The following is a 23,258-nucleotide window of genomic DNA, read 5'->3' on the forward strand; positions in this document are numbered from 1 at the left end:
CTGGAACTCATTCTTGAAAAGTGTTTGCAGTCTCCTGGAGAGATTTTTGTTGTATGGAAGGTCAGCTGGGGACTAGGATATTTATATGCTGGAGTCTTTTATAAACACTATGAACTATATACAGGAACATAATCCATTGCTTTGGTTATAAATTGTTTTATGATTAAAAGGAAACAACATTTAATTTGAAACCATCTTTTTTCTTTGTGTCTTTTTTGTTCTTTCTACACAGTTATCAGCTTTCCGAAAAAGCACAGCTGCTTTTACTGCTGGTATATTGATTTAGTCAGATTTCTCTTCTCTGAAATGATTGAGAGGTTTAGGGTCATGCAGTTCAGACATCTGTAAAATAAATTTGGTATCTTGAATTCGGCTATGTTTTTAAATAAGTAGATAGATTAAAAATAGTATTAAATCTTTCCCGAAACCTTATCTATTGTTTTAAATTGCAACAAGGATATCATTCTTTCTGATATAATTGAACAGTTACCAAGACAGCAAAGGGGGAATCTGTGACTCTCTTTCCTACAAGGAATTGTGATTCTCCCCTTCTCCCCCTCCCCCCCCCCTGCGCCATTTTAGTTAAATGGGCTAAAGATTTCTATCATCTTGTCGCTTTTTATCTCAAGTAACAGATAAAGTATATTGACTTGCTGTGCTTTGAAAAGAATACAGATATAGCAGAACACCCATAAAACTACCCCTTTCTTCCTGAAGTAAACATATCTGCTTTACAGATGGGAAAAAGTATCTAAATGAGGATTCAAAGATAGTGTTACGTTTCCTAACTTGTTTTACTGAACTCCTGCAGTCACTGATATTTACATATTCCACTTTGTGCTGCTTCTCTTACTCTTTGTTTCTTACTTAGCTATCCTTTCATTTATGCGCTATCCACAGTATCTTATCTACATAGGTTTTAGGGTTTATTGATGCACAGCTTACTGCATTGATAAGACTTCAGACAGAGAAGAATAGCGTAAAAGAAAAGGGAGGGGTGAAGGAGGGAAGGCCAGCTATGCAAAGACTCATCATGCGATAACATAGCAATGGAAGCGTGTAACATAGCTATGGAAGCATACGTGCCCTGATATGTTTGAAAAGCCTAGTAGACAGATTCTGGAGATTTCCTGGGGGATAGAATAATTTGCATTGGGAAGGGATCTCTAGTGTGTCATCTACTCCCTGAGATCTGGCAGGATCAATTTTATGATGCTTAAATACTCTCTGATAGATAGGTACCAAGTGTAACTTGTTCCCTGGCCTAATGGTTCTTATGGCTATAAAGTTTCCCTTCAGTAGTTAACCTAAATTTCCCCTGCTGCTGCTAAAGCCCATTACTACTTGTTCAGTCATCACTGATTAATGAGAATAATTGGTCTCTGTCCTTTCTAATATCTCTTTGTATGTATTTGTAAGACAGTTATGTCTCCCTTCAGCCTCCTTTCCTCTAGACTAATCATTTCCAATTCTTTTAATCGTTTTCCTCATAGGTCTGATTTTTTTTTAAAACCTCCTATTTTTGTTGCACCACCTTTAAACTCCTCCTAATCTATCTGTCTTTTAAATTGTGACTTAGCCAGAGCTTAGTTAATCTTAAATATTTGCAAGAGAAGGTATAAGAAGCCATGTTGCTCATGGCTATCAAACAAGTATCTCTCTTCAGGACAAGCACATCCTCATTGGTGTGTCCCGAACAACCCAATCACTCTACCATGCAGCACTGTGTGAAATTTACCTCTGACCAGCACACAGTTAAAAAGCACTAAGGGCCAGTATGGGAGGGGAGGATATATGTAGATATTAAACAAATATCTGCAGCCCTACAATGTCCGATGAAAACAGAGATTGACTGTTCTTTATTTAACTGTTGCTATTATTCAGATATAAATTGGCCTCACCCCAAGCCCCGGAAGTGAGCACACCCAACTGCAAAGTTTGAGGAAGTTTGGATTCAGATCCAGACGTTGTGGATCATGCCCATCTCTAAATATAAACTTGCAGAGAATATCTCCTTTAAGTCGCCCTCTAGGAAAGGTGGGGATGGTGCCTTTTTTCTCATTTTCCCTGTAGGCCAATTTACAAGGAATATCATTGACTATGACCCTGTTTCCAGGGTTACACTTCAGATTACCTTGATTTGGTGCAAATTACTGTGAAGCAACTAGGAAACACTGCAATTTCCATTAAATACAGTAACTCCTCACTTGAAGTCGTCCCGGTTAACATTGTTTCATTATTAGGTTGCTGATCCATTAGAGAACATACTCATTTAAAGTCGCACAATGTTCTATTACAAGATTGTTTGGCTCGCCCCGCTCTGCCCACCCAGTGTTTCAGCCGGGGAGCGGGCAAGCCTCCAACCCCGCTCCCCAGCAGGAATGCTGGGCAGGCAGAATGGGGCAAGCCCCCGCGTCCTGACCCCGCTCCCTGGCTGGAATGCCGGGCGGGCGGAGTGGGGCAAGCCCCCATTCCCCAATCCTGCTTCCCCCCTGCCTCAACCAAGCTTCACAATCATCATTGGTGAGTACAGTATTAAATTGTTTGTTTAAAATTATTTAAAACTTATACTGTATATGTATATAATGTCTTTTGTCTGGTGAAAATTTTTTCCCTGGAACCTAACCTCCCCTATTTACATTAATTCTTATGGGGAAGTTGGATTCGCTTAACATCATTTCGCTTAAAGTAGCATTTTTCAGGAACATAGCTACAACATTAAGTGAGGAATTACTATACCCGATCAGGGTTCACCTAGTGACATGAAACTTACATCTGACAGGTTGAAGGGTCTCTAGAAAGCATAGCAGCTAGGTGTTTTGTTTTGGGTGCCAATCACCTAGGTGTTGCTATCTGTACAGGATTGTTTGACTCTGTCCCCCATTCCCTGATGCTCTGATCAAAGGAGCACAGTTACGTCTTGGCTTTACTCTGTGGTGCATTACAGCCTTCTGTGCCCAGCCATATGAAGAGCTTGAAGCCTGGAAGCCCTGGCTCTCAGTGAATGGGGCAGTAATAAAGTCTGACAGTTCTAGGAAGTAACAACTGTGTTTTGGATTGTTTTGATTTGTTAAACGACAAAGTGGATTAACATGTTGATTGAAGGGTTGGTGTCCTGGAGATGAAATCTATTATACAGTTTATTATTGAGCTGCAGGGGAAGAACTGAAATTTTTGGCAGTATTCCAGGCTGTCACCGGAGGGACACATCTACCATGACAGAGATTGGGCATGATTTTTGACTTGAAGGCCATTTGTTATTTAAACTTTACCCTTTTACCCCCATGGTTTTGGCTACCAGTTAGTTTGAACCTGTTCTACAAGTAATACAGTACAAAGATATTGTACAATACAAGCATGCATTATCTTTACTGACCAGTAAATGTTTAGCTTCTGACAAGTGGTGGATCAGTTAGTTAATAATATTTGTTAAGGATTTTGGCATATGTCAGACTCTGTTACTTTTTAATAACCCAGTCTTTTTTTTAATTAAAGGTAAATATTGACCAGATATTTTGTATTTCTCACTTTGACTAAGCAAAAGAGATTCAAACTCTGTATCTTGATGTTTGGGAGAAGGTGTCAGAACATAGAAATCATTTCATGATTTCATATATATAATGGGGACATTTTCAAAACACCTAAAAGATTATTCGTGAGGGAATTATGTGCCAAAAAATTAAAAATTCTGTCCCCCCCCCCCAATTCTGTGCAAAATATTTTAAAATTCTGCAAATTGTATTTGTCAATAAATAAATGTGGAGACTCCAGCATGGCAGTGGGGAGCGGAGGCCACTGGCTGCACAGAGGTGGGAGATCACCCTGTAGCATGCCACCCTCTTGGGACACGGACTTGGTGGTGAGGCTGTACCCGACCCTGACACAATGCAAGGGCCTGCCTGCCCCAGAAACACCTGCCCCTCCATGCCAGGCACATCAGGTGTGGGCAGGTAGGCTCAGCCAGCCAGGATCCAAGTCTGAAGGGGTGGGGTGACAGGATTCTGTGTGGGACAATCTGGATGCGGGCAGCTCAGTGGGTGGTCCAGGTGTAGGGGGGATCTTGATGCACAGGGGCTTGTTGGGGGTTCTGGGTTTGGGGGAGTGGGACTCCATAGGGGGGTCCAGGTGAAGATGGTTGGGATTGGGAGTGGGGGTCTGGGTGTGGGAGCCTCAGCGGGGGAATCCTTGTGCTGGAGGACTGGGGCTCATCAGGGTGGGGGTCCAGGTGCAGCTGATTGGGGCTTAGTGTGGTGGGGGTTCAAGTGCTGGGGGGCTTGTTGGGGCAGTCCAGGTGCATGGGGGTGGGGTTTGTTGGGGTGGGGCTTCAAGGCTGGGGGGCTCAGCGTGGTTTGGTCTGGGTGCAGGGGTGGGGATCTGGATGCGGGAGGGGGTGGGGTTTCGTGGGGGGGTCTGGGTGCAGGGGTGGGGATCTGGATGCGGGGTGGGCTTGGTGGGGAGGTCTGGGTACAGGGGGGGATCTGGATGGGGGGGGTAGGGCTTGGTGGGGGGTTTGGGTGGAGGGGGCTCCAAATGCAGGGGTGCGGCTCGAAGGTGGGGGCTCGGGTGTGGGACACTCAGTGGGAGGTTCGGGTGTGGAGGGGTTGGGCGGATGGGGGAGCATCTCATACAGTGACCCCTCCCCTCCCCTCCCCTCATGGCTGAGGCGCCATGGTGTCAGGAAGCAGAGGGAGGTGTGGAGCTTCCTGCAGCTGGGGGAGGTTTCTGGGGGTGGGTCTGACCCAGCCCCAGTCCTGGCTCTGGCTGCTCCTTGCAAGGAAAGAGCAACTCTGGTCCTCCCCAGCCCAGCCAGAACTAGCAGCCGAGCCGTACTTCCTATCTTTCCTACGTGGTGGGATAGTTTGCTCTTGTGCCCTTAATAACGTTTCTTTGAAAAATTGCCAACTTTCTTGAAGTGTTTTTCCCTTTAAATTTGCTTCACGTGGGATCTCGCCTACCAACTTGCTGAGTTTGCTAAAATCCATTGTCTTTATTGTGCTGTTTTCCCTCCTACTATTCCTTAGAATCATGAATTCTATCATTTCATGATCACTTTCATCTAAGCTGCCTTCCACTTTCAAATTCTCAACCCAGTTCCTCCCTGTTCATCAAAATCAAATCTAGAACACCTCTCCTGTAGTAGCTTTCTCCACCTTCTGAAATAAAAATTGCTCCAATACATTTCAAGAACTTGTTGGATAATCTGTGCCCTGCTGAGTTATTTTCCCACCAGATGTCTGGGTAGCTGAAGTCCCCCATCATCACCAAGTCCTGTGCTTTGTATGATTTTGTTAGTTGTTTAAAAAAAGCCTCATCTACCTCTTCTTCCTGGTTAGGTGGTCTGTAGTAGACCCTTACCATGACTTCACCCTTGTTTTTTACTGCTTTTATCCTTACCCAGAGACTTTCAACAAGTCTGTCTCCTCTATTTCCCTCTCAACTTCAGTCCAAGTATTCATTTTTAATATATAAAGCAACACCTCCTCCCTTTTTTTCCCTGACGGTCCTTCCTGAGCAAGATGTACCCTTCTATACCATTTGTTTATTTTATTATTTTCCTAAGTGAAGTACTTTGCATGTGTCTTTATTGAATTTCATCTTGTTGAATTCAGACCAATTCTTCAGTGTGTCGAGTACTTTTGGAATTCAAATCCTGTCGTCCAAAGTGCTTGCAACCCCTTCCAGCTTGGTGTCATCTGCAAATCTTATAAGCATACTTTCCACTCCATAATCCAAGTCATTGACATTCTTGAATAGTACCAGACCCAGGACTAACCCTCGCGGGACCTCACTAGATATGCCTTCCCAGTTTAATAGCAGACCATTGATAATTACTCTTTGAGTATGGTCTTTCAGACATTTGTACACATTTTATACGTGTACAAGAAACTTTGGCGATTACCACAAAAAATGTGGATCAAAGATTATATTAGAACATTGCCTCAGTGCATGACATCGTGTGCTCTTCTGTTTTTTGAAAGATGCTAAGATTCCAGGTGATCAGCACCTTCTGGAATTGGGCTCTTCATCCTCTATGAATTGGTGACTTTTGTAATGTGCCTTTGTGGAAATATGTATGATATCACAAACATACATATTTCAAAGAAGCACAAGCACAGGTTCCCAGCAAATTAACTATTGGAATTTGTAAAACTGAGTACAGTTAGTAACTAGTTCATTATTGCTATGTATGCTTGATACTGTATTTTACAAGTTAATGGTGATAGCACCAACATCTTGGAGTAATGTTAGTTTTCTGTTGGCTGTAAATCTGGGAACAAAATAATTAGACTACAGAAGAGGAAACCTCAAATAAAAAGGGATTTACATTTATTGCATTTTGCAGGGTTGTTTTCAGAAATATTGCACATGTCTTAAGACTTTGTTTCTTATCAATTTTATAGAGCTCAGGCCTCTTAACAGCACTGCTTTAAAATGACTTGTTCTTGGACACAACATTAGTATCAGCGCTTTCCATGAAAACAAGCATGTTACAAAAGGGTCAGGTTTCACGAGACCGCAATAGACTTGTAAAAACTGATTTTACTGGCACAAGGAAGTCAAGCATTAGGAAGAAATCAGAGATTTGCATAAAGAAGTAAGATGTAGAAGGAGTGGGTATTGAGCTATGCTGAAGAACAGTTTATGAACTGGGATTGATTGGAAGTGTAAAAAAAAAAAAAAAAATTTAAAGCCAACCTTGTAACATTAATAAATAGGAAGCTTTTTGTGAAAAATATTGTGCAACTTTTTGTATAATCATGATATCTAGAATCCCTAAGACCTCATTCACAGGGAGATAGCCTTGTTTTAAAGGACACTCAAAGGAAAAGAAATCTACTTAAAATGTTTGTCTGTGTAATTGACATATCCTCAGATTGTTTAAATAAAAATAATTGGTAAATCTGTTAGTAATCCATCAATTATGCAATTTTATTTTTTGCATGTCACTGCTCTTCCTTATTCTCAGTTTCACTTGTGTCCCTTGTGCGTGCCACTTTTAAGTTCTCTTGCACCAGATGCAATGTATGTGTTGCATGGAAATATATTATTGTCACTGGCATTTTAAAATGTTATGAAAATATTTCTCTTTAAAACTAGGAGCAAGTGGATTGTACAACTTCTAACAAAACCTAAATATTGATTGCCTGACAATGTCCTCTTAAATAACATCACAAACAACCATCAGGAAATTGTGGGCATAATCCTGCAGTTCCCATGCAGACCAAACATCCTTTGAAGTCAATGGGAGTTCTATCAGCAAAGAGACTGTGGGATTATACTGGTCTATTGTTTCAACAGGCAATTCTCACCCCATCAGTTGCATGAATTAACTCTTAAATAAACATGGATTTAGCTTAAATTTTTCTTGTGTTTTGTTGATTTGTGTCATAGCCATAATGTTATTTAATCTATAACTTTGTTCTGTTGCTAGGGCGAATTCTTTGAAACCAAACAAATTAATGTAGTTGTTTGTTACAACATAGTGCCTTCAGTACATAGACCAGTGATACTATGAATGCAAATTAAAATAAGACCAGTCTTTTCCATTTGAAAATCTTCAGTTAAGAGTGTTTCTTAGAGTGTCAGCAGAATGTTCTACTCAAGTTACCCATATATTGTGCACGCTGCCACTATTGAAGTGGGAAAGAGGAAGGAGGAGAGGCAAGTTTGGATGCCTTTTTCATATCTGCTCTGTGATAGAATTGCACCACTTGAGCATCAGTATGAATTCAAAGCAAGGAAGATCCAGAAAGTGCTGATTTACTGAGGTGGACAAATCTGTATGTTTGCACATAGTATTATACCCAACTAGAGCTCAGTCTTTTATTTTCTATGAATATGAACTTCTAGGAAATATGGATTTCCTAGAGAGAGGAGTTAATTGTGACTGTAGGCTTTGGTTATGAATCTTGGTAAATAATGAAGAGGATAGGTCACTGATTCAGAGCAATCTGGATTGCTTAAATGAATGAACAATATGCATTTTAATATGGCTAAATGTAAAAAAATACATCTAGTAGGGTGACCAGATGTTCTGATTTTATAGGGACAGTCCTGATATTTGGGGCTTTTTTTTTTATATGAGCTCCTATTACCCCCCACCCCCGTCACGATTTTTCACACTTGCTATCTGGTCACCCTAAGATCTAGGAACAATGAATGTAGTCCATGTTTACATGAGGGGCAGTTCTATCCTGGAAGCAGTGACTCTGCCAAAGATTTGGGGGTTGTGGTGGATAATCAGCAAAACATGATCTCCCAAGCATGTGGCCAAAAGGGCTAATACAATCCTGGCATGCAGAAACGGGAATCTTAAGTAGGAGTAGAGAGTTATTTTACCATTATGTTTAGCACTGGTGCGACCACTGATGGAATACTGTGTCCAGTTCTGGTGTCCACAATTCAAGGATGTTGATAAATAGGAGAGTGCTCATAGAAGAGCCACAAGAATGATAAAAGGATTAGAAAACATTCCTTATAGTGATAAATTCAAGGAGCTGAATCTATTTAGCTTACCAAAGAGAAGGTTAAGGGGTGATTTGATTACAGTTTATAAGTATCCACACATTCTAGTATGGTTTATTTTATCTACATTTAATAATAGGCTCCTCAATCTAGCAGAGAAAGGAATCCAATAGAAGTTGGAGCTAGACAAATTCTGACTGGAAATAAGGTGTAAAATTTTAATAATGAGGGTAATTAACCTTGGGAACAATTTAGCAAGGGCTGTGGTGAATTCTCCATCACTGGCCACTTTAAAATCAAGATTGGATGTTTTTCTAAAAGATCTGTTCTAGGAATTATTTGGGGGAAGTTTGATGGCCTGTGTTATATGAGAGGACAGAGTAGATGATCGCAGTGGTCCTGTCTGGCCTTTGAATCTATGACTCTTTCATTGTTACCATTGTTGTCAGTAGATGATACTAAGATGATGGTTTAGACATAGCCTTTGAGTGTTTTCGTTTGCAGTTTTTCTTTCTCATTTTCTTTCTCTTTCTGATTTTAAGACTTGTGACTGAATATAACTTTTGTGAGCCATGCAGTGTATTACACAAAGAATGAGTGAAACAACTAAAAACAGCAGGGAACAATATACTTGTGGCAACCTAGTTACTGCTGCTCAGGGAGGTGGTGTACTTACAGCAATGGAAAAACCCTTTCAGTTGGTATAGGCTGCATCAACATTATGGGTTTATGCCAGCATAACTACAGTGCCATTATAGTCCCATAGGTCTGGTGTACACTTAAAAGTTAAGTCAACATAAGCTACAGCATTCAGGGACATGAAATTCACACCTTTTGTGGCTTATGCTGACCAACCTCCCCAATGTAGACACAGTAAGGTTGACGGAAGAATGCTGCCGCTGACTTGGCTACCCGACACTAGAGGAATGTAAACATGGCCCAATGCATGATTTTTAGCTTATATTTATGGCTGATTCTCTGTTATCCTGCTCCTTGTGTAGTCATTTACACCCATGGTAAGTGAATGTAAAATGCTCCCATTTTGATTTGTGTCACTTTGCACGGGTGTAAAAGACTACACAAGGAGCAGGATAACAGAGAATCAAGATCTTAGGGCTTGTTTAGATACAAAAGTTAAAATGCTTAACTATACAGAGTGCTACAACCCACCTAGTGTGGATGTAATTATATAGGTATAGCTTATTTCCATACAGGAAGAGGAATAAGCTATGCTGGTTATAAGGCATCTTTATACTGGCATAATTGCACCCACACGAGGGGTTGAAGCAGCATAACTATATCAGTAAAAATAAAATCTCACCCCTGACCAAAGTAGTTACACTTCCACAAAACTGTGACCATGTCTACACTATGGGGACTATAGCAGCGTAGTTACAGTGCCATAACTCTGCTGGTATAACCCCACAGTGTAGACGCAGCCTATAAAAATGGAAGAGGTTTTTCCATTGCTGTAACACCACCTCCCTAAGGTCCATGGAAGCATTTTTCCCTCAAGAGCTGCCTGTTATGTTAATTGTGCCATGAATATCAGTAAGTAGAACATACAGTATTGTTGTAGCCATGTTGGTTCCAGGATATTAGAGAGTCTAGGTGAGTGATGTAATATCTTTTATTGGACTAACCTCTTTTGGTGAGAGAGACAAGCTTTTGAGCTTACATGGGGCTCTTCTTCAGGTCTAGAACAATTGATTAGAGGCTTTGTTCTCCTTCCCCTCCCCCCCACCTCCCGTCCTTTGTTTCCTGAGCAAGGGAATCAAACAGTTAAATCGAAGGTGTTTACTGATCTGCTACGTGAAGTGTTTCATTTTTGTTATAATTTCCTTAAACCATAAACAGATGAAACTTTGTACGGGGAGGTCCTGGGTGTCAGTGGCTACACCACAGATAATGTATCCCAGAAAGTTGTTTTCCCATCAGAGACAAATTTTTACAATTCTACAGGAGTCTTTTCTGGAACTGAGGAAGGATAGTAATTACTGTTGTTATAAAGTCAGGACCAAAACCTAACTGGCAGGGGCCAAGTTTAGTTGTGCAAAGCTTCCATTGTAATGAATGGGAGTTTACCCCAAGTCGGGATAGTAGGATCAGGCTCCAGATTGGAGTTCTTTTGTACACATACAGTTGTACCACTTTAACGAGAGATCTGTTTTTTAGTTAAATAGGAGCCCATTTTTGTATAGATATACTTAATTTGGTTTAAGAGTGGTTTATTTTGATTTAGTTTAATACTTTTTTTTTTTTTTTAAACAGGGTTAGCTAAACCAAAATAAGCCACTCTTAGATCATATTATGTGGGTCCAGAGGCAAACTTGCACTGGTTGAACTAAGTTTGTCTAAAAGCACACCTTCAGTTAAAACAATACAAGTTTGGTGTAGACAAAGCCTAAAAGATGCTTGCTTTTTTAAATGTAGGGAAGTGGACCATTCTCGGTAACTTTTATGCAAATTAATCTGCAAATACCTTTCTTGTGTAATCTGATGTTTAACCTCACTGAATTCTAGTATGGTTTATTTGTTTCTAACTTACTTTTTTTCAGCATTTTAATTCATTCTTTTTTTTTTTTTTTTTTTTAGCCATTTCTGCATTTGAAGTCCAACCACTTTCAATTGAGGTCCAAGAAGGTGGAGTGGCTCGGTTTGCTTGTAAAATAACAGCAAACCCTCCTGCCGTAATCACATGGGAAGTGAATCGAACAACCTTACCTCTAGCCTTGGACAGGTATGTAGATTTTTTTACATTTTGTAATGATATTTACTCTGTGCTCATTTTGAGTCTGTCATTCTTAAAACCATAGTATGAATGGAGAATCTTAACCTTTCAATGCCGTTATTGATAACGAAGCACTAACTGCACTATACCGCAGATGTTAACATCTCAGAATCATTAACAACGAGAATAATATTATATGTCTGGCATCGAAATTGGGACTGCAGTCCAGAATAATTCACTTTCAGAATAATAAATAAATCCTGGCACCACTTATTCATGTGAGTAACTTTTATATAAGAAAGTAGTCCCACTGAAGTCAATGAGACTACTTATTTCCATAAAGTTACTCACATGAATAAGTATCACAGAACTGAGGCCTTATTTAATAATTTTCTCACTCAGAAGACATCAACAAAGGAATAGAATCCCACCTATGTTTATTTTTAAGGATTTTTTTTTTTAAAGTTTCAAGATACTCACTGGACTGTTAATTAATCAAACAAAGTATTAGGAGATGACAAGAAGTGGAATCATCAGGAAATTGCTGCCTTGTGCTACTGGCTGTAGAATGAAAGAGTTGAGCAATCACTGGCCTAGAGCCATGACTAAAGTAAAAGGGCGATGTGTAATCATGGGATGCTGTGCAGGGGGGTTTGGCTGCTGGAGCAATTTGAATTGGAGGAATTTTTCACTAGTGGTATGTATGAGGTTTGCTGTGAGAAAGCTAGCACTGGGCATACTTTTCCCTATAGGTGTGATAAAGGATTATGGTATCTGGATAAATTGGGTTGGAACACTTAATACTATGAAATTCCTTCTCAGTAGAGCTTTTCCTTTGACCTGATCATGACTTAACTCACAGCATGCCCCCTGATACATTTTTCTTTGTCCCCCTACTCCTTTCTTTGCAGCATGACCCCCCCCCCCTTGCAAACTTTCTACTTCACCACCTAACTCGTGTTGACTGTGTTCACTCTTCCCTGGTTGCAACAGAGGGAGAAAAAGGAGAAGAGTTGGAAGCATAGATACAATTACAGGCAACATGGACTGTGTTTCTCTACATATCAGATACGCACTTGAACTGGAAATCACTGAAAACCAGTCAACGTTTTTGCAAATATTTAACTATGAATCCTCAGACCCACCAATCTGAGAGTAATAGGCTGAATAATGAGGGGTTTGGTATCTAAGGGTGCAGAACAATTGTTACAGGTAAATTCCTATGCTTTCATCAGTGGGGGGTGGGGCATGGAGTGGATTTCCCTGATAGATCCTTGAAGGTAAGGAATACAGAGAGGTGAGTCATGTGTTTAGAATGTTTTTGTGAGGTTCCTGTCAGCCGTTTTCAGATTGATGTGGTGATTGCTCTCAGATAATCAAGTCAGTAAATTGTGGTCTGTGTTCTTTTCCACAATAATAGAATATTCATAAATATAATGTATTTTGTTTTCCTGACAGGATAACTGCTCTACCAACGGGAGTTTTGCAGATCTATAGTGTTGAAAAGAGGGATGCTGGGAATTATCGATGTGTTGCTACAACTGTAGCCAATAGACGGAAAAGTGTTGAGGCAGCACTAAGTGTTATTCCAGGTACACAGAATATATCCCTTCATTTAACATCTTCCCCATATTTGATAGCCTTGTCCTTAATATAATCTACAAAATACAAACATGCATGCAGTATAGTGCTCTAATTGTTCTTGATGCATTTATTTTGAAAATGATGCATTAGCTGTGGAAGTAACAGCTCTTTCCCCCCCACAAATTCTCCCCCTCACCTTCCTCTTGTCATTTCCTTAATACACGTTATTCGCAACATCACAATTAAACAATGTGTTTCTGTTGTAATTTTAACTTTAGGAGTGACCTTTAAGATGCCTCGTTTTTAACATATAGTTACCATGTTTTATTTCTTGATTGATTGGATTTTCGTATGATCCTTTGGAATTGAATTTAATCCTGTGCATTATTTTTGGTTTTAAAAGCCTTTGACTTGAAGCCATTCCAGAAACCAGCCATTATAGCTGGCCCTCAGAACATTACAGCATCTCTTCATCAGACTGTCATCTTGGAGTGTGTTGCTACAGGGAATCCAAAGCCGATCATCTCATGGAGTCGTTTAGGTAGGCGTTAAAATTTCAACAATTAGGTTATTATTTGGGTTTTGTGTATGCCATGGATTAGTGGAAAAGGTTGGGATGAGTGAAATAAGTGAAAAAGATTTTGCACAATCTTTCCACAATGTTGTAAATAAGCCTTCAGGTGTTTTTTGGCACTTAGGATTTACATGCCTCCTGCTGTCAATTCTGCACTGCCCCCGATATGATATTGACAAGTTGGAGCATGGGATGACCTTTGTGGACTTTGTGACTAGAGTAGACTCAGTGGTGGAGTCGGAGTTGAGTGGTTATGTACCACAAAACAAACGGTCCTGAAAGTTCTGCCCCTCACCTTCCTCCTAGAAATACACAAATGGGGTTTGGGATTCAAGTCACATTGAGCCTTAATCTGCCCCTAAGTAGAATGAGTGGGAAGAAGGGGATGTGGGGGGGCGGGGTGAGGGAGGGAGAATTTTGCTGTAACTAATATTGACAAGTAAGTTTCACTCTTCTACAAGAATACATTTTATTTCTTCGCTCCACACACATGCCTAATGGCCTTTACCAGTAAATAGGAAATATAGGGCTGTGTTGATAGAAGACCTGGTTTACAAATTATCAAAAGTGGTGCTTCTGTATTTCACATCTTCTAAGGGTGAGACAGATAAATAGAGATGTGTCTGAATGAGCCTGGAGATATATAGAAAAACGAATATGGAAAAAGGAAACAACGGTTAATTTAATAGGATTTCTGCATAGTGTCTGCTGGGAGGTTTATAGAAAATATGTGATCACTCCCAATATAACCTACCAGTAGTTGAATTCTGTCTCTCTGTGAAAAGCAGTGTACATTACCTGGGATGAATTCGGTCCCAGCCCAAGGCAGGAAGTAAAAAATGCCAAAGGACAGGATGTAAAAATGTGCCCTGTAGATTGCATGGGATACTGGCACTGAATTCAGCTAACAGGCAGAACTTCAAATATATACTAGAATGGATTATACATAATGTCCAGCTAATAGCAAAGTACATGCACAGGCAAACCAAATAACAAATGGAAACCTGTATAAGCTCATCTATCTATTCCCTCTTTTGAGCATTGGCTATTGCCCCAGGCTTTTGACCATATAGCCTGTAGATTAGATTAAATACTCACTGTGGAGCAACGTTATAAAATAACTTTTTCTCTCAAATAGACCACAAGTCCATTGATGTCTTCAATACCCGTGTCCTCGGAAATGGGAACCTCATGATCTCTGATGTGAAAGCGCAGCATGCTGGAGTTTATGTCTGTCGAGCAACTATTCCAGGCACACGGAACTTCACAGTTGCAATGGCGACGCTCACTGTGTTAGGTGAGCTTGCTTTGAATTCCACAGTCTGCCAGGACAACCTGCTGCTATGTGAAATTTTGTTCTGTACTTGATACTTTGGGCCAAATTCTACCCTCTGTTATACCTATATAGCTATATTGATTGCAGTGAGGTCACACGGGTGAAAAGGAGTTACTAGATGTGTTGGTGCCATATACTGGTAACTTAAGAATTGTATGGCAGCTTGGCTTGCTCTTAAAGACAGTCAGATGTAATGGAGTTTTTCCACGTTTGCTATTGAAAGATTTAATTTTCTAACAGGAAAAAAAATCTGACTGTGTATAAATATATATAACTCATGTGAATGCTTCATGATCAGCATTTTATACATTGGACTTAATATGATTCATTATATGCACTCATACATGAACTAATATGAAAGTCTTTACTTTCATGTTACATGTCACACATACAACTTTTTTTTTTTTTAAAAAGGCATGCTATATGTGTATATGAAACACATGTGTGCTTTTCACATGGAGATGTCCACAAGTACTTCACTTGGCCTGAGTAGCGCTTCTTATTCTCTTGGTTTTAGTCACACCTTAGATCTGTTGTATTTTTTATTTTTGCATATTATTTACCTGTAGCACCACCTTCATTTGTGGAATGGCCAGAAAGTTTAACAAGGCCCAGAGCTGGTACTGCCCGTTTTGCATGTCAGGCAGAAGGAATTCCAGCACCCAAAATGTCATGGTTGAAAAATGGAAGAAGGATACACTCCAATGGTAGAATTAAAATGTACAACAGGTGAGATTACCATTATATTATAATTAATGTCATGAAATATACAGTAGTTATAAATTGTTGCTATATAGGAAAGAACAGTTTTCAAGTAAGTGAATTACAGCTTTCCCAGGTTCATTAAAGTATTTGGAAGTAAAACCAAACATTTAATCTGTCTTTTGATGACACTAGGCAACTACTTCTTGGTAAACAAATGAACACAAATTAGCTTACACATAAATACCACAGCTAAAACCTTCTGTGGATATAGGTCCAGATTCTGATCTCTGCTATGTCCGTGTAAAACTAGAATAATTTCATTGACTTCAGTGGAGTTACTCCAGATTTATATTGGTGTAGCAGAAATCGGAATCTGGCCCATAGTTTGAGCTCCTATTTCATTAACTTGGCAGAAACTCTTATTCAAAAAAATCCAAAACAATTAAAGGTAAAAAATACTATCAGTTACAGAAGAGAGAGTACAAAGTTACTAAAGAGCAATTTTAGAACTTTTTTTTGTAAAGTGAGCTTGTGAACATTTTTTTTTCCTTTCTTTTTAATTTCCCTGAGTTTGTAGGACATTAGCATTGCAAGTCTGAGTGCTGGCATGGAAGTTTTTGAAGAGCTCCAGAAGAGGCTAATTTTTATGACTAAATATTAATTTATGTTGAGAAAAAATGAACACAAAATGGAGTATGAGATATTTAGAGTAGATTTCCTGGAGCAGGGGCAAAAGCCAAGTTGTGGCGTGCATTACATTGAGCTAAGTTATTGTTAGACATGATTTTTTCTTTTTCTTTTTTAATTCAGTAAATTGGTGATTAACCAGATCATTCCTGAAGATGATGCCATTTATCAGTGCATGGCTGAAAATAGCCAGGGGTCTATCCTGTCCCGGGCCAGATTGACTGTAGTTATGTCAGAAGACAGACCCAGTGCTCCTTGTAATGTCCATGCTGAAACGATGTCAAGTTCAGCAATTCTGCTAGCTTGGGAGAGGCCGCTCTATAATTCAGACAAAGTGATTGCATATTCAGTGCACTACATGAAAGCAGAAGGTAAGCAGTGTCAGTCTGAAGTGGATTGTGTAATATTTGTTACAGTCTCATGCATCCAGTGTTTTCTGCAATAGTTCATCATAGGAAGAGTCTGCCAATAACAAAGATTTCATAAGCTAATTTTGGGGATAAATCACACCCTCTCACATAAAAGCCCACAGGACAGCCAGGTTAAGATGGTAAACTCTGCATGCTTGACCCTATAAAGCTTCTGCCAGATCATTTCATTCAGAGGGTTGGGTACATGGCTTACCTCTCCACCTTCTGGATGAAGAATATGGGCCTCATGACAGGCAGAAGCATTGGTACAGCGGCCCAATGCCTCCATGTTACTCTTTTGGATTTTCATCTCCCATGGAAACAGGAGCCTCTGCCAATTTTCCCTCCCACATGTATGCTAGCCTAGGGAGTATACACCACAGAAGTAGGTTTCATGTAAGGGCATGTCCATATGAACACTGGGGTGTAAATCTGCCTCATGCTAGCTTGCTGCACACTAATGGCATGTCAGCACTGCAGCAGTGGAGCTGAACCAGTACAGCTGCACTGCTGCAGGGCATGTGGTGAAGACGCTCTTGCTAATGGGGGAGAGCTCTCCTGTCAGCATAAAAACCCCACCCCCGTGAACGGCATAAGCTATGTCGGCGGAAGAAGCTCTCCTGCCGACATAGCACTATGCACACTAGCACTTACATCAGTGTAATTTATGTTGCTCGGGGGGTAGAATATTCACACCCCTGAGTGACATAAGTTTTGCTGACATAGGCAGTAGTGTAGACATAGCCTAAGTGTCTGTGTGGACCATGCTGCTGCACGTTTAAAGTTCCCTGGTGCACTTGATCAATTGGGAGTAGATCAAAGCACATTACAGAACTTTTAGTGGGTGGCAGCAGGGTTCACCCGAAGACTTACTGCTTGTAAGGCTAGTGCAAGGTACATTTACATCCCACCTTGCCACGAGCTAAGTGCTCATATAGACAAGCCCTAAGATCAGAGCCAGCTCCAGGCACCAGCCGACCATGCACGTGCTTGGGACGGCACCTTCTAAGGGGCGGCCAATCTTGGGGTGGTGGGGCAGCACTCTGTTTTTTTTTTTGTTTGTTTGTTTGTTTGTTTTATTTTGTTTCGGCGGGGCGGCGCTCGGGGTTTTTTTGTTTTGTTTTGGTTCGGCGCAGCGGTGCTCAGGGGATTTTGTTTTTGTTTTGGTGGGGCGGCGCTCGGGGAGGTTTTTTGTTTGTTTTTTGTTTCGGTGGGGCGGCGCTCGGGGGGGGTTGTTATGGCGGGGCGGCGCTCATTTTTTGCTTGTTTTTTTGTTTTTGCTTGGGTCGGCAAAAAAGTTAGAGCTGGCCCTGCCTAAGATAATGCTGGCCCCGTGGTTTACAGGGAGTAGCTTTTCCCCAGATTCATCTCTCCACTGCAGATCCCAAAACTCATGGAGTTTGTGCAAAGGGGCTTCTATAGGGGCTAGACTGAGAGTGGGACGGCTAATGACCAGTTTGCTCCCTTTCCTTTGATAGCATTTTACCCACAGGAGTACGTTTTTCCTCTCCTTTCATCCCCTCCTTGACTAAAGTGGAGGTATGTCAGAATCATAGAAGATTAGGGTTGGAAGAGACCTCAGGAGGTCATCTAGTCCAACTCTCTGCTCAAAGCAGGACCAACACCAACTAAATTATCCCAGACCCAGACAGACCCAGTGCTCCTTTGTAACATTCATGCTGAAACTATGTCAAGTTCAGCAGTCCTGCTAGCCAGTATCAGAATTCAGATTTTAAAATTTGCTGAAATAACTCATTATTTAGAGGCTCTGCTGAAGCCTCTAGAATGTTACATACTTCTTAAAAAAAAAAAAAGTTAGTTAAATAGGGCAGAAGGGTGTAACTAGACATTTTCACCTATTTTTATTCTCTATGATAGTGACTTGAAAATTAGTTAGGTGCATAGATTGAACTAGACTGCAGTAGATCTCCTAGGTGTGACTCAGTTTTCTAAGTGGAATGATTGCTTTTTCTGCTTCTACTCAGCAACTAGTTTATTCAAGGGCAGGATTGCAGATGCTTAGCTCTCCATGTGGAATATCGCCTTGCCATCTGGTAGGCAGAAGACCGGAAGGACAGCATAATTACTCTAATACTGATGCAGGAATAGCTGCCTTTGCTTTTGTAAATGGGATGTTTTCAGGACATGAGATGATTTTGTTTGAAGGGAGGAAAGAGCCTTAAAAGATAAGAGGACAGAGAATTGATAAAGTGCAGGAAAAGTTACCCTAAATTTTCAAAATTGCTGAGGAATTAGCCCCACAACTCCCATTCAAATTAAATATGAATGTTAAAGTCATGCTATATAATCTATCTGGGTACTTACATGGCCTCCATCACTGCAGTATGTGAGGTAACTTCATGGGGAACTGGGAAGTAATATCTTACTGAATATTTGTACGGGAAGTGAACCAGCTGAGTAGCTCTTTGAAGAGGTGTGTATCCATTATCCAGCCCTTGGTTAACTGAAACTCTTACTTATCCAAAGGTCAAACATGTCCCAGAGTTTGAAGCTCACCTGCTGTGATGGTACACAGCTGGGTGGCCTTGGGAAAGCCAAGTGAGCCCTGAGCTCTACTTGCTCATCCCTCCAGACCTTCATGTAATAGCCTTACTGTATGGAAGGCTGCTGTTTAGCCTCCATATAGATAACCCCTAACACTTACTGGTGCATTTACACTGGGTAACTTTAGCTATGGAACCAAAATGTAAGGAGAATATGTGCATTTTTACCATTGTGTCACAAGCCCTGCTCCAAGTGGGTAGCACCTGTGGACCTGCACCTGTGCAGAAAAATACATTCAGTTTTTCTTAGTGTAGAAAAAACATAAGGGTTCAGAAGCATCTAGGGGTTGTACTTGCTTCAGATATAATTGTTCTCCCAGATGAAAGTGTGTGAAACCATTTGAGAACAGGTTTCTCACAGATGTTACTCAAAGCCTGAAAAACTGCCCTGAAAAGCTCTGCTTTCATGAGAGACTGGCATATCAGGCAGTTTGTATTGTTACGGAAGCAGCTGTATATGTGTGTGCCCATACTGCACAGAGAGAGGTGTAAGCTAGCTGCTAGTAAGGAAAATCAGATGGCTTGATAAGCCATTCAGCCCATCATATAGCTAGGGAAGTGACCAGCATAGACTGGACTGCTGAGATCTCTTGTTTGTTTATATCTCAAAAACTTAAATTCTTTATGCTGTTCATTGGAGATAGGAACACATGCCGATGTAGACTATCACTGTTACCCGCATCCTACCTTTCTCCATTCTCCCTGTTTGTTATGCTTACTTATGGAATCTTAACTCGGCCCTGATACTGCAAAGGCTCACAAACGGGCTTGACTGTAATGGGATCAATCACGTGCTTGAAGTTGCTCATGTGCCTAAATTTTTGCAGCATCGGGGCACTAGTGTATAAACTCTTTGCAACTCTGAGCTCATTGGAGCCTCTCAGCTTTACTAATATAAAATAATTAGTAATCATGTGAAACCACTTTAATCTCCTTCTCCTGTTTTCTTTTGCTGTGTTTGCTCAAATTGTATGTTGTATGTACTGTCACAAAAATCCCATAGGAAAAATATTTCATACTTACATGCAATATAATGCATACTATCTTTTTATTTTAATGTTTTTTTCTGTGTTTATATAGGTTTGGGTTTTTTAAGCTTTCCTTAATTAGGAGAAGGATGGAATTTCACATTAATGGTTAGTGTAAAAGTAAGCAAGTCATCCAGTCCTAAAATCTCCAAATGAAACAATGTTTTCAGATGGAGCTATCCTAAATTAGACAGATCATCAGGATCTTATAAACTCTAGTTTAAATAGAAAATAATATTTTATAATGCACTTAATCGTATGCAGTTCCAAAGATTTCCCTCTTCATGTTCACAACATTGTAGGTGGTTAAAAACAAAAGATCCCTCCATTCTTCATTTAATTCCACAACAAGTCTAGCATTTATAAAATGCACTCTCAAAACTGCCTCAACCCCCTTTGCCCCCAAAAAGGCTAGTGTTTAATAAAGTTGGTTGAAGAAACTAACAGGTGTGTTTTTTGTATTTTTTAAAGCAGAATATTTTACATTCAAATCAGGGGTCATGGTAGCAAGAAGAATAAGAGTCTGATGAGAATGCATGTTGGAGTGTGTTAATTCCTTGTTAGTGATTTAGAAAAGGTACAAAGGGGATACTGATTGTGGTGGAAGGCAAGCCTTGTTCTCTATTATGGCTGTTTCATTAGGACCTCCACATGAGGCCTAGCAATCCATTCAATGAAAGAACAAGTCCTTTTAATTTGAGCTCAAGGATCTTGTTTAGCAGGTCAGAAATCGTGCCATGCAATTCCTAATTAACAAGCCATTAACTAGTCTGTTATGAGATGGTCGTAATCTTGTCTAATTAAAATGCTATCAAGTTAATTCAGAAATGTGGGAAAACTTAATGGTGGAATTTGCCTTTCGTTTTGTTTATAAATTCAATTGTGAAGAGGAGGGGCTGGCTCTTACAGAGTTTTGATTAAGTTGACATGCATTTGGTGTGAATTGTTTGTTAAGCACAGCAGCTTTCACCAAACCTATTCCACTTTGCAGCTTTTCTGTATAGGAATAAAGCCCGACAAAGACAAGGCCTGCTCTATACATTGCTATGCATATTTTAATATGAATTGCTGAGAATTTTTTTACAGCTCATTAAGGAGCAAAACATTTTTGAAGTTCATTCTGTACCAATCCCGTTGTCTTCTTTCTGAATTAAAGAAAAACCCATGTCAATCAAATTTAATAGAATTCCCAGGCCTAAAATGAGATCCTTTGCAGAATGACTTCTTTCTGTTTGTTTTGTTTTTTTAAGTAGAATGGAGCCTCACATTCCTCAGTCTAATATATGAAGGCTCTGTAAATAGATTTTGAAAAAACACACTGGTTCTAAACAAGTAGAATTAAAGATTAGCTACAAATGATAAGGTTATTAGAGCTCGTCTGTTGTGTTACTGTACATTGGACACAGTTTGTTGTGACTAATTCATGAAAGGATTTCGGAATAGATTCATGCTATTCAGCATCTTTTATTCAGAAAAAAACCTGAACCGCTGGAATTTATAGCAAGACACAGTTACTTCCATTCACAAAAGAACTACAGTGTAGGATTTTTATTTGACCACCGTCCTGGCAGTAATGGATCATCTTGTGTTAAGAGACTGACAGCAATTTTTGTTTCTGTTAACTCTTGTTTTATTCCAGGTTTAAATAATGAAGAGTATCAAGTGGTTATTGGAAATGACACAACTCATTACATTATTGATGACTTGGAACCAGCCAGCAATTACACCTTTTATATTGTGGCCTACATGCCCATGGGAGCCAGTCAGATGTCGGATCACGTGACTCAGCACACCCTTGAAGATGGTAAGTCAAATAAATATTGTAGAGCAAAATATGCATATGTATTTATTTATTTAAAACAGATGTGCAATCCTATGCCACTGACATCATTGGGAGTTTGGGGTACATACAAAATTGAACTGGCCACTGAAATGAATGAGGATAAAAAACATGCTGTATTACAAAGGGTATATGTATTTTATGCTGAAAGAACATCCTTCTTCAAGTGCTGGTCCCTATCTGTATTCCACTGTGGGTTCACATGCGTTGGAGTCTGGAGAATGCTTGCAGGTAGTATCTGTTGGTCTGCACTTGTGCCCCTGCTCTCCTCCTGCTCTGCACTGAGGGTATAAGGGGTGGGGCAGACCAACTGCCTCTCCAGTTCCTTCTTTCTGCTGCATGACCTGAGTTGGAATTTTCATGTCTTTTCACTTTTTCCTGTAAATATATTCAAAGTTATAAATTATTCTTAGTGTTAGAATTCACAACGGGGAAGTGCATTGGAAGACCAGGACGGGACTTAGATTATGCTGAGGATACTGGGCTTAAAAAACCTTCCCTCATCTCCTGCCCATGCTTTTTGGTCAGCAGTAACCTCACCGGTGCTGCCCCAAAGAAGCAGATATCTCCACTAAGTGCGGTATCTGCCACCCTTTTCCCAGCAGAACATGACAGGCACAAGAGCTTTGGCTTTGAAAGCACCTTATGGAGCCCTTAATGAGGCTCTAGTCAGACCCAGGTTGGGCAGACCACCCTGTACATTGGCCAGAGTCAGCAAGGAGGGCACCACTGGTACTATGTCCAACTCCAGAGTGCAGAGGGGGAAGAAACCTGTGGCTGGGCCCCCTAATGAGAGTAGGGAGCACTCTCACAAAGAAAACCAGATCCCCCCAGGCCCTCTAAGAGAAGAAATCCTTCCCTGACCCTGTACAAGTTGGGTGAGCCTTCCATCCAAAGCCATTAGGAGTTAGGCCCTTCTTACCTGCATGAACATGTTCAAAAGACTCATAGGAGCAAGACTCCTTCAGCCCTAGCCTCTGCATCATCTTCAACACCGATTGCAGTACCACCTAAAAATAAACGCTGGGTCCTGAAGGACTGGGAACTGCCGGTACTGTCAAAACCTACAAGGTTGGAGACTCATTCAGCACTATGGCCCCTTAAGGAACCATTATCTACACCTACTGTGGTGGTATAGAGTGAAAAGATCAGGGGCAGCTATATGTTTTTTGTCGCCCCAAGCACGGCAATCAGGCGGCCTTCGGCGGTATGCCTGTGGGTGGTCCGCAGCTTCGGCGTACTCACTGCCGAATTGCCGCCAAAACCGCGGGACCGGTGAACCTCCTGCAGGCACGCCGCCGAAGGCCGCCTGACTGCCGCCCTCACATAGACC

The 23,258-nt window shown here is 40.6% G+C and overlaps 1 protein-coding gene across 1 annotated transcript in view; it reads left to right on the forward strand.

Annotated features, from left to right (window-relative positions):
- The window catches only part of PRTG (protogenin), a 122,898-nt gene that overhangs the window by 42,006 nt on the left and 57,634 nt on the right, over positions 1–23,258 (forward strand). Inside the window, exons 3-9 of the mRNA XM_034784781.1 lie at positions 11,062–11,206; positions 12,656–12,789; positions 13,185–13,322; positions 14,494–14,652; positions 15,261–15,420; positions 16,207–16,454; positions 21,725–21,889. Of these exons, the coding sequence (XP_034640672.1) occupies positions 11,062–11,206; positions 12,656–12,789; positions 13,185–13,322; positions 14,494–14,652; positions 15,261–15,420; positions 16,207–16,454; positions 21,725–21,889 (1,149 nt within the window). The remainder of the gene's footprint in view (positions 1–11,061; positions 11,207–12,655; positions 12,790–13,184; positions 13,323–14,493; positions 14,653–15,260; positions 15,421–16,206; positions 16,455–21,724; positions 21,890–23,258) is intronic.

The sequence above is a fragment of the Trachemys scripta genome, chromosome 10 (genome assembly GCF_013100865.1).
Source record: "Trachemys scripta elegans isolate TJP31775 chromosome 10, CAS_Tse_1.0, whole genome shotgun sequence".
NCBI classification, from domain to species: domain Eukaryota; kingdom Metazoa; phylum Chordata; order Testudines; family Emydidae; genus Trachemys; species Trachemys scripta.